The sequence below is a fragment of the Myotis daubentonii genome, chromosome 5 (assembly GCF_963259705.1).
Source record: "Myotis daubentonii chromosome 5, mMyoDau2.1, whole genome shotgun sequence".
NCBI classification, from domain to species: domain Eukaryota; kingdom Metazoa; phylum Chordata; class Mammalia; order Chiroptera; family Vespertilionidae; genus Myotis; species Myotis daubentonii.
Window position 1 is genome coordinate 47,005,980 of NC_081844.1, and position 11,238 is coordinate 47,017,217.

Below are 11,238 nucleotides of genomic sequence, written 5' to 3' on the forward strand. Positions count from 1 at the left end.
CTCTCTCTCTCTCTCTCTCTCTCTCTCTCTCTCTCTCTCTCTCCCTCTTCTCACCTTCCCTCCACTCTCTCTAAAAAAAAAAAAAAACATCAATGGAAAAAAATATCCTTGGGTGAGGATAATTAAAAAAACAACAACACACAGATGCAATCAAGCCACAAAAGACAAATAGAAACACAAATGGAATATTAAAACTATAATAAAAATGAGAAAGGAAGCAAATAGCACAAAGGGTAAATATCTATGCAACTAAAAATTAAGTTTTGCTTTCCACGTGTAGAAGTGGGTAATACAATGAGGTAGCTAATTATTTTTAACTGATAACATTATTTTCTCAGCAAAGACAACTTATCTTCTAGCACTACCTTTTAAACAGAATTTATCATATGGGGCCTTTTGCAAGGGACATTAACATTGAGTAATATTCTTTACAAAAGAATATTTTGATAGAGAGATGGGTTTCCAAACACTGTTTCTTGTATTAAATTATGGTAAAGATGTACAGGGGAACATTAAAGCCGAGGTCAGTGGAAATGAATTGCTGAGGTAGGTGGAGTGTGGGCAGAGGGGGCAGTGGGAGTGGTCACGTTAGCTTCAACTGACCTAAGCACAGTCATCCCACCCTGCAGGTATAGCTTCCTGTGGTGCTTGAGGACGACTACCTGGAAGGACAGTATTGCTGGGGGACGAGGAATAGGTCCCATTGCCACTAGGCTCTCGCTTGATTTGACTTTTGTTGTCTATTTTTTTTTTTATTGCTTAAAGTATTACAAAGGGTATTACATATGTATCCATTTTATCCCCCCGCCCTAGACAGTCCCCTAGCCTCCCCTATCCCCTTTTGTTGTCTATTAAGACAACCTTATCCACATGCAGGAAAGATTCAGTCCCTACCCTCAAGGATCTCACACTCTTTTTAATTTTATTTTCTTAGCAGAATAGATTTTTTTTTTACTTTAACTTTTTCTAATGGAAAATTTCAAATATACCCATACCCAGTTTTAATAATTATAAATATAGTCATTCTTATTTTATCAAAAAAGTACATTTTTTAATCCCAGCAGTTCTGTTTTTCCAGGTACAGATATTTCCATTGTGACGTATCTATTGGAGAGTAGGCTATGAGTTTCTTGAAAGTGTATCTGCATTGCTTAATGGCAAATAACATTCAATTAAAAAGCAAGAAGGAGGAGGAGGAGGAGGAGGAGGAGGAGGAGGAGGAGGAGGAGGAGGAGGAGAAGGAAGGAAGGAAGGAAGGAAGGAAGGAAGGAAGGAAGGAAGGAAGGAAGGAAGGAAAGAAGGAAAACCAAACCTATATAGCCCAACATAGCCCGAGAAAGAGCTTGTTACCTCTGCTCCATGCCTTCCCCCTGAGCCTAAAAGTTTATCCAGAGAGTTGAGCTTCTCAAGATGGCTCAAGCTCACCTCGTTTTGAAAGACTGATATATTTTGTATAAATGCACAAAAGGAAAAAATACAACCCAACTGCCAAAGCAGGTGTGTGTCTTATCTAGGAATGCCCTTCCTGTTTGGCTCTCCTTTGCCTGAATCAAAGCATCTGCACACACTGTGACTTATGCTTGCATTTAGCAAAGCACTTCTTCCCACAGTCGCATTACTCGTCACAGTACCCTTTAGGCGCTAAGCAAATATTTAGAAAATCATCAGCCAAAAAGTCTCAAAGGTCAATTATACCTTTTGGTATTATCTTCCACCATGTACTCTGAAGGGAAATTCAGTTCCTGATTAAAGAGGATAAAATTCTTAAGCAAATAGCAAGATAGCTGAAACCGGTTTGGCTCAGTGGATAGAGCGTCGGCCTGCGGACTCAAGGGTCCCAGGTTCGATTCCGGTCAAGAGCATGTACCTGGGTTGCGGGCACATCCCCAGTGGGAGATGTGCAGGAGGCAGCTAATCGATGTTTCTCTCTCATCGATATTTCTAACTCTCTATCTCTCTCCCTTCCTCTCTGTAAAAAATCAATAAAATAAAAAAAAAGCAAGATAACATGAATGTTATATCCTTATTCTATTGTCCGAAGCCAGGATAGAATTGCCTAAAGGACCCAGATGAGTCTTGTTTAGTTTGGGTTTTGAGGTTTAGGACCTTACGTCATTGATAACAGACAGTTCCTTTGACCTATTGCTCTGGCTCTTTTGATGTAGGCTTTTCCAGATGCTGACAGAGAGTGATGTATTTTTATTACTTCTCTTACATGCCAGAGTGGAGTCAGACTTTGTTGACCCAGCCATGTGGATAGTTGGAGTAGTGGGAGAGGGAAAACATGTTGGAATTGTTTATTTGAAACTTCCAGAGTTTGTGCAGGCTTGAAACAGAATCATAAACATGCTAACACAACATACTTTCTCCACAAAAACCATGCTTAATTCAAATTCCTAGTATAGAGCATGCAGGAGGCAGCTGATCAATGATTCTCTCATCATTGGTGTTTCTCTTTCTTTCCCTTTCCCTTTCCCTTTCTCTCTGAAATCAATATATATATTCATTTTTTACCTAATGCTACTTAGTTTAACTTAATGATGAGTTAGGGTTGAGATTATTTCCCTGTCAATATTGTTATATTGCTTTTACAATAGAAAGTTATTTGATTATCAAGTGTCAAATCAGCTCTCCTATTTACTGTATTTACATAAAGTATAGTCACAGGAAAATAACTAATTTAATTAAAGTTCTTTTTTCTTAAGGGTCCAGGATTTGTAGCTGCAATGTGGGGTGTCTTCATGTTTAAAGAAATACAGGTATGTACAAGAAAGGGCAGAGTTATAGAATAGGTAGATCCATGTATAAAGGGTATATAAGACTATGTTTGTGTTATTTTCTGAAAACTGCATTTAACTATTAAACCCAGTGCAGAAAACACATGAATTGAGTTGACAGGTCAGATGTTCAAAATGTGTTTTCATCCCTAACTAGTGAAGAAAATAACAAAAATATGAAAATTATTATAAAATATGTTTCTCTCCACCCCAACCCCCAGTAGAAAAATGCTTTAGTTGATTTTAGATTCCTGAAAGAGATTTGGTTAAATAATCCAATAAAATCGGGTAGAGGGAAATTTTGTTTTGTGTAAAATATGGTCGATTAACAAAGAAAAGATTCCTTTTATCCCAACGATTACACTATCCCCAAGGCACATGGGTTTTGAGAAAAGATACCCATGTGGGTTCTCCTGCCTCCCAAAGGTCTCCACATAAAAACAGCAACTTTAACCCTGGCTGGTTTTCCCAGTGGTTAGAGTCAGCCTGCAGACCAAAGGGACACAGGTTCGATTACTGGCCCAGGGCATGTACCTCGGTGCCAGGTTTGCCCCTGGCCCTGGTCAGGGTGCATGCAGGAGGCATGCTATAAAAGGACATAAGAGAAAATCGGAAGAAATGGGGAGACTCACCATATTCCTCTCTCTCCCCCTCCTCTTCCTTTCCCTCCCTCTAAAGAATCAATGGAAAAAATTTCCTTAGGTGAGGATTAAAAAATTAAATAAATAAAACCAGCAATTTTACAGGAAAACAGTATGGTAACAGGTGACCTCTACCTCTTCCTTCTCACGTGTACTTGATGGTGGTCTAGACACTCTCGCAAGCCATCATAGACATCATAGCTTCTGTCTTAATGTGCAGCTGTAATAGCAAGTAATTCCCGGGTCTAAGAAGATCTGATGCTGCTAATCTCTGGGAACCACGAAGTGAACTGTGTCCCTGGCTAGTCCTTAAAGTGCTTCTTTGATTTTAGATTTAAGAAATCATTTCATTCATTCTAAATGAAACATTTTTATTTAGGAAGTCATAATTTGATAATATGAGTAAAATTCTCAGATGAAATACACATGTTTAGAAGATTGGACCATGAGCTTAGTTTTGTTTGTTTTTTTAAATACACAAGACAACTGAAAACATTTGTAGATGCATAAGTTACTTTTATGCACGTGTTTCTCATTTATTTTAGTTAGAATTGCTTTCCACAAAAATAATTCTATGCCTGTAACACGCTATAAATCTCTTTGCAAATGTTTCATCTGCCTCACAAAGGATGATTTCCACTTAAGAATTATGATTCAGTGTAACATGCTGACGCCTTAGAAAATCACGAGTTAGTGACCAGAGCTTATTTGCTATTAACATATAAAGAAACACAAACTAAGAATAGATTTATTTTAAGCTTTTGAAAATTATTTTGCTTATTACTATAGTAATAATGATACTGAATTTAAAATAATTTTTTCTAGATATAAGAACTCTCTTGACAGAATCTCTAACCATTAAGCCTCATGTTAATTCCTCAGAGTCTTATAAAAGATACTAAAAGACATTCAAAGAGGGTTTTCCAAAAATATCAGCTGAAAATCTTCTGATTCAATAAGATCATTGAGTAAGGTGCTGAAATATAGTACAAACATATAATAAATATCCTTCCAATATGCCACTAATTATCAATTAAAACGTATAAAATAAGTGCTATTACTAACTACAAAGATTATTTAAATATTTTTAAAAAATCAACAAGAAGTATGCTAGATTTCTAAGATCTTTTACTTTACTATAAAAGGACATAAGAGAAAATCGGAAGAAATGGGGAGACTCACCATATTCCTCATGGGACAACTCACTACGGCTCCTAGGCAGTTCTTTCCAGTAACATTCACTGAGATCCCTGGAAGATCCCAACGGGATCCTTTCTGGAATTTGAGAGAGCGTTGGAGTTTAGCCAAGTGTGTATATGAAAATAAAGAGAGGGAGGGCCAAGCTGAAAGCAAAGAGTGAGTTTTGTTGACCTTCCTAGAGTTAAAAAATCTTATGAATCTTGTCTACAAACAAAGCTTAAAGGGCGTCCAGTGATACTTATCATTCACTGCAGATGCCTACCTGCCTCTTGACAACTGAGTCAAAGGAGTTTCAGATACTTTACATGCCAACGAGTTTAACTTATCAACTAAACCCTGAGCCCAAAATCCTATCAGAATTTTAAAACAATTATTTCTTCTTAGAAACAACACAAAATCCTAGAGTGAAACAAAAGCAAAACATTTATCTTTCTGACTTTTAGGTCCTGTCAGTTATGTCTTGAATCAGCCCTCAAAGACATATTTTAAAGTCTACAAGTTACAGCAGTAAGAACTTAACAGACACAAGCACTTGTTGTGTGAAAGAATTTAATGCTTTTATTTCGTTTTAATGCCATCCACGCTCCATTTGGAGGTTGTGCACTTCTACTGTTCTTTTGTATCTGATATCTGTTCCTCTTTGGGAAGTTTGTTGTATAATTTTATATTTAGCTATTTTAAATTAAATATTCACTATATTTTCAGCAACACACTTTTTTAGCCAAAGTGATACCAATGATTATCGCCATAACAATTTATACGTCAGTAGCTACCCCCAGATAAAGGATGAGAGGATATATTTTTTAAATCTCAATAGCTGTTTCAAAAATCCAAGTTCAAACTTTTTGCTTTGGGGAGAATGTTAGCATGATCTTTCTAAGAGCTAACATTCACCTTTGACCAAGAAAAACTATTACCCAAATATAATCAGGTTGTTTTTTTCTCTCCCTCTTAGGAGTCTAGGCAGTTTAGACAGATTCTTAAACTTAAAAGGAAAAAATATTTTATTCCCTGAGAACATTATTCTTCTGTCTACAGAGACAATAAAATAGAGAGCTTACCAAAATATTCACATAATTAGTTGTAAAATGTTAGTTGAGGCCCCATATTTTTTTTTCTTATTTAAGTAATCACATTGTCTAATTTAAAGTAAATTTAGCAATCATTTGAGTGTATTAATTTTTTGAACAAATATTTATTGAATACCTATTTTGCACCAGTACTGGTATCTAGGTATCGGTTACTGTCTTTAAAACCAAGAACAAGATGTCAGGGAACTTTAATGCCTTAATGCAGTGTGTGTGTGTGTGTGTGTGTCGTGTGTGTGTGTGTGTGAGCGTGCATGCTCTGTACTTGGCAAGGCTTTGTGTTGCTGTCTTGCACTTGAAGAGCTTGTGTTACAGCGACTTCTGATAGTGTTGATGCTCACAGTGAATCAGACAGTACAGCTGGCTCCCACCCAATTTACAAAGAGCTCTTTCTGGTAATCAAACAAATTAATCCACTCCAATCCAATTCTCTATTAAGTTGTAAAAAAAAAATAAAAAGGAATATGCATTGTATTGTGTTTGGGCTCTGTATTCATTGGCATTAATCTTGATAAGAGCTAAAAATAGAATTATATGGTTTGACTGTCAGGAGATCTCGATGTAATTTTAGACCATACATCTAAAATGAGAGTGGCACTGATCCTGTTTTACTTTGCGATATTCAAACTTTCCCTTAGGATAATGGGAACTGTATCTAAAGAGGAATATAGACAACCTGGCAATAAATCATTCAGAGGGAACCTGCCAGGATAGTGGGGGAGCTTGAAACTATTCCACATGAAAAAAAAAAATGGTCAAAGGAATTAAAATATTGACCAGGAAAGCAGATGCTTCAGGGATATAAGTTATTTTTCAATGTTTGAGAGTTTTTTCTTGTGGGAAAGAGATTAGAAATCAATCTATCTGTACCCCTAGAGATAGAACTTGCAGGAAATAAAATATTTCTAGTTAACACAGGAAGATATTCTTTGTTAATGTAAACATAGACTGTCTACATTGGAAGGTGAGTCTCAGTGTTTCCATCTCTGTGACCAGTGCACCCATATACAGCTGGACAAGCCAGACTTAGTCTGTTTCTTCCTAACCCTTTAGATTGTTCTCTATTTACCTGAACTTTATCATCTCTCCCCAGGAGGACCGTAGGTACCTCCTTATTGGTCTCCTTCCATCCATCTGGCCTCCTCCATTGTAAAAAAAAAAGTTCGGGCTTTATCAAATGCAAATCCTATCTTTTCACCACATCTAGCTGTGTTTGTTACTTTAATATATTTTCATTGCTCAGAAAAATAAAACTCAAAGGCATGACATGACCTATTAGACCCCTGTATGATCAGGCCCACGGCCTTCCAACCTCACCTTGCCTCTACCTAACTCTCATTGCTCTAGTCACACCGACCTTCTTTCAGCACCTGGCAAGTATCATGCTTTCTCTTACAACAGAGACAGAGCTTTACACGTAAAGCTCTGAATTTCTACTAGAATTTCAATCTGATACCCTCTTTCCCAGCCCAGTTCATTGATCTTATGGGTTTTCAAGGGAATCTGGATGATTACTTAGAGAAATAACAAAAAAACATGTAGGTGGCTAAGGAAGATGGTTAGTAAAGTCCTAGTGGTCTTAAGAATCTGTGTGTTTTTGTGTGTTTGATTCAAGTGTTCTTAATTACAGTTACTCTTTTTTATTATTCAGGGTCAACAAAACTACCTATTAATGATATTTGCATTTTGCATCATCTTGACTGGAGCATTGTGCACTGCTTTTTCTAAAACCTAGCCACCACATGACCAGCAGGTGGCAGCAGTGATTAAGGGAAGGCCTCTACTGGACACTAGACAGATTATGCTGAGAACAGAGATCATTTTCATACCGCAAATGGATCTCAACTCATCTTGGAGTGGGTAAATGAATTTTTTTCCATAAATGTGAGAATAAAGGAAAACATTTTCAGTCAAGTAAAAAAATGAAAAATTCTTCTGATGAACTTTTTTGAAGGTAGGACTTTAGGGAGTGACTAAAATGTCTACATTCTTGCAGTATCATATCTACGGGTGCTCTTTATTCTTTTTAGTACTTTTAAACATTTCAAAATAAGCATGCACACACAAATAAAAAAGACATAGTTGGGAAATTTTCCGACTCAAGAGTTTCCTCTCCTACAGATAGAAGCCAGAAACTCACTCTCCCAGCCTTCCTTGTGGTAGGATGTGCTGCTCCTGACGGTGTAGCCTCCACGCCCCATGTTGTGGTCCTGCTGGGGATTCTGTGAGCTACCTAATCAAGTTGTATGAGGAACTTAGCCTCATTTAAAAAAAAACTCAGAAATCTATTTATAGCCTATTTTAATCAACTTTAATGAAGTGTGATTTGTAGCCAACGAAATTCTCCCATTTTAAGTGGACAGTGCTCTGAGCTCCAGCAAATGCACACGCATGTGAACACCACTACAATCTAGACACAGAACACTTCCAGGAACCCACATGTTCCCTTCTGCCCCTTTGTAGTTAACCCCCAAGACCAGGCCACCAGTGATCTGTTTTATGCCTTTCTAGATTACATTGGTCTGTTCTAAAGTTCTATGTACAAGGAATCACATCAGTACGTACCCTTCTGTGTTTGATTTCTTTCATCTTATAGCCATTTTTATAATTTTTTTTTTTACTGTGCACAGATGTTGTGTTGTAGAATTGTGCACCTGAAACCTGTATAAATTTGTTAACCAGTCAGTATCACTCCAATAAATTTAATAAAAAGGAAAAAAACATTTTTACTGCTCTGAAACACTTATAATTCTCAATTATTTTTGCTAGTGTATATTCAAAATAACAACTAAAGCAAAAATAATTAACATTTGGAATCATTATATTTCAGTGTGTGATGTGTCATGTTCCAGAAATTCACTGTTTTAAATTAATAGTGTAGTTAATAATTTTTAGCTACCCTTTGAGTCCACCTCCAATCTATGATATTCTGTCTTGAGAGACTGTAAAACATTAAATTGCTTAAACTAGATCACCTCCATTGTCTACAAGTTGAAAAAAGGGCATATTCTTGGGTTTTCTACAACGACCTAATGGATTATAATATCTGGGCTAGAAAGTGTGAATATGCATTTTTAAAAGTGTTCTTAATTATTCTTATTACACTTGTATTCTAAATTGTATTTGTGACTTATACTTTGATATTTAAAAGATTTCAATGAACTAGAAACGTAAAAAAGAATATTCTGTCTTCCACTCCTAGAAGAAGAGAGAGAAAATAAAATAAGTTATCTATTTAATTTTATGAAGAATTTTTTAAGAGAAAAAAATGAAATGCTTAAAACCAATTGTTCAAATGGAAATTTTGCCAAAAATAAAAACAATAATAATAACTGTGTATCACACTCTTTCTTTTTTTTTTGGCTCAAACCACTTGACTTCCTCCAAGAGGTCAGTGACCAAATCTGTTTTTACTTCAAACCCTGCAGAAAATTACTCTTTCTCCAGCAATAAAATCTGTAACACAATTCTCCCTGACAAGATCCCATGAAAACAAACAAAAATTCTCATTTATAAATGGAGATTGTCCAATAAGACCTAATGAAATAGGCTGAAAATTAGAACCTAACTTTCTAAAGCATTCCTCATGATTTTCTTAAGTACCTCATAGATCCTCGTAAGACACTGACTGCATTCTTTCATTGTCTCTTTCCAACAAGGTACTTGTAAGCACTGTTTCTAACTCATTCATACCTGCATAGAGAGTTTATAAATTTGCCTTTCACATATACCATAAAGTTTTGATTTATAAAACTCACCTCAAATATTTATTTTCCAACAGAAAAAGGCTGTATTGTCTCCCTTTCTTCCAAAAATATTTGAGCATTATATTGGCTTTATATATATGTGGCAAATTTATTGTGAGCTCTTTGAGAGTAGAAGTTGTTTTATTCATCTTTATATCTCAAAACCTAGCACAACATATGGCATTAAAAAAAAAAAGACTCTTTTTTCTTGCCATTGCCCTGAAGAACATCTGAAAGTTACAATCCAAAATTTATTAGCCAATGATACTTTAAAAACTGATTCTTAGTAATTCATTGAATCACACATTAAATATTTATTAAGTGGTTTCTTTATACTTATTTATGATATATTATCAGCCTTTCTGTATTTTATTGAATTTAACTTTCTAAAATTTTGCTAAAAGTTTTGGTTTTGTGTTCATAAATGATATTGGATTATAATATCAGGGTAGTACTTGCTCCAAAACATTTGTTAAAAACTGATATTATTTTTCTTAACTGTTTGGTAGAATTCAAAAGTGAAGCTATATAGACCTCATTTTTTTAAAACAAATGTGGAGTAATATAAGTTATCTATTTCTTCTTGAGTGAGCTTTCCTAATTTATGTCTTTCAGGGAATTTGCTAATTTTGTGTATATTGTAGAAATTATTGGCATAATATTGTTTATAATACTTCTTTTCCTTTCATAATTGCAGGATTTGTTGTGATGTCCACCTTCTTATTTCTAACATTGGTAATTTGTTTCTTCTCTTTCTGAACATTATAGTAAAACTTTATCAACTTTCTTAATTTACTCAACAAATTAGCTCTAGTTTCCTTGTTTTCTCTTTTATTTTATTGGTTTGTGCTCTTCTATATTACTTATAGTTTCATTTAGGTTCTTAAATAACTTACTCTTATTTCTCATCCCTTCTCCTTCTTCCAAAATTCTAATTTGAATTCAATCTAGTTTGAATTTTCCCCACATCTCATTGATTCTCTTTTTTTGTTGTTGTTGTTCAGTTCTGTTCTGTTTCATTTTGAATAGTGTCTATTGCTCTGTCTTCAAGTTCACTAATCTTTCCTTCTTCATTGTCCAATCTACTATGAATACCACTCTGTATACTTTTTATCTTAGACATGTTCATACTAGGTAGGAATTACATAAGAAAAACAATAGGATTTTTAAAAAAATATATTTTATTGATTTTTTTACAGAGAAAGGGAGAGGGATAGAGAGTTAGAAACATCGATGAGAGAGAAACATCAATCAGTTGCCTCCTGCACACTTCCCACTGGGTATGTACCCACAACCAAGGTACATGCCCTTAACCGGAATCGAACCTGGGACCCTTGAGTCTGCAGGCTGACGCTCTATCCACTGAGCCAAACCGGTTAGGGCAACAATAGGATTTTCAAAAAGTGTCTTGATATTGACAATAAGATTCTTCTAGCAAACAGGGACATCAGAGTTAATTTGATTGGTTTTTAGCTACTGAAGTCCTCATCTGGGAACTTAAGTCATTTTCTTTTTTACATTGAAGACCAACTGTCTCTCTAGAAGACTAATATACTTCTATCTTTTTAAAGATCCTGAGGAAAGTGAAAAATAAAACACAGAATTTTAGTATGTGTGTTGTTGTTTACTTGTCATTTTTTATATTGATGCTGGCGTAACCTTCCTATGTATAATTGACTCACATGATATTGGAGGCTAAGAAGTCCCAAGCTCTGCAGTTGGCAAGCTGGAGACCTCAGAGAACTCAATGGCATAGTGACAGCCTGAGTCCCAAAGCCTGAGAAGC

At 35.4% G+C, this 11,238-nt stretch overlaps 1 protein-coding gene across 6 annotated transcripts in view; it reads left to right on the top strand.

Annotated features, from left to right (window-relative positions):
- The window catches only part of TMEM144 (transmembrane protein 144), a 71,573-nt gene extending 61,975 nt beyond the window's left edge, over window positions 1-9,598 (top strand). For 4 of the 6 annotated variants that reach the window (XM_059697715.1, XM_059697717.1, XM_059697716.1 and 1 more), the window contains 2 exons: window positions 2,706-2,759; window positions 7,358-9,596. In XM_059697715.1, the coding sequence (XP_059553698.1) occupies window positions 2,706-2,759; window positions 7,358-7,441 (138 nt within the window). In that variant the 3' untranslated portion in view covers window positions 7,442-9,596. Of the gene's footprint in view, window positions 1-2,705; window positions 2,760-7,357 lie in introns of all 6 variants that reach the window. The other 2 variants (XM_059697720.1, XM_059697719.1) reach the window with 2 other exon arrangements.
- Window positions 9,599-11,238: the final 1,640 nt, after the last annotated feature.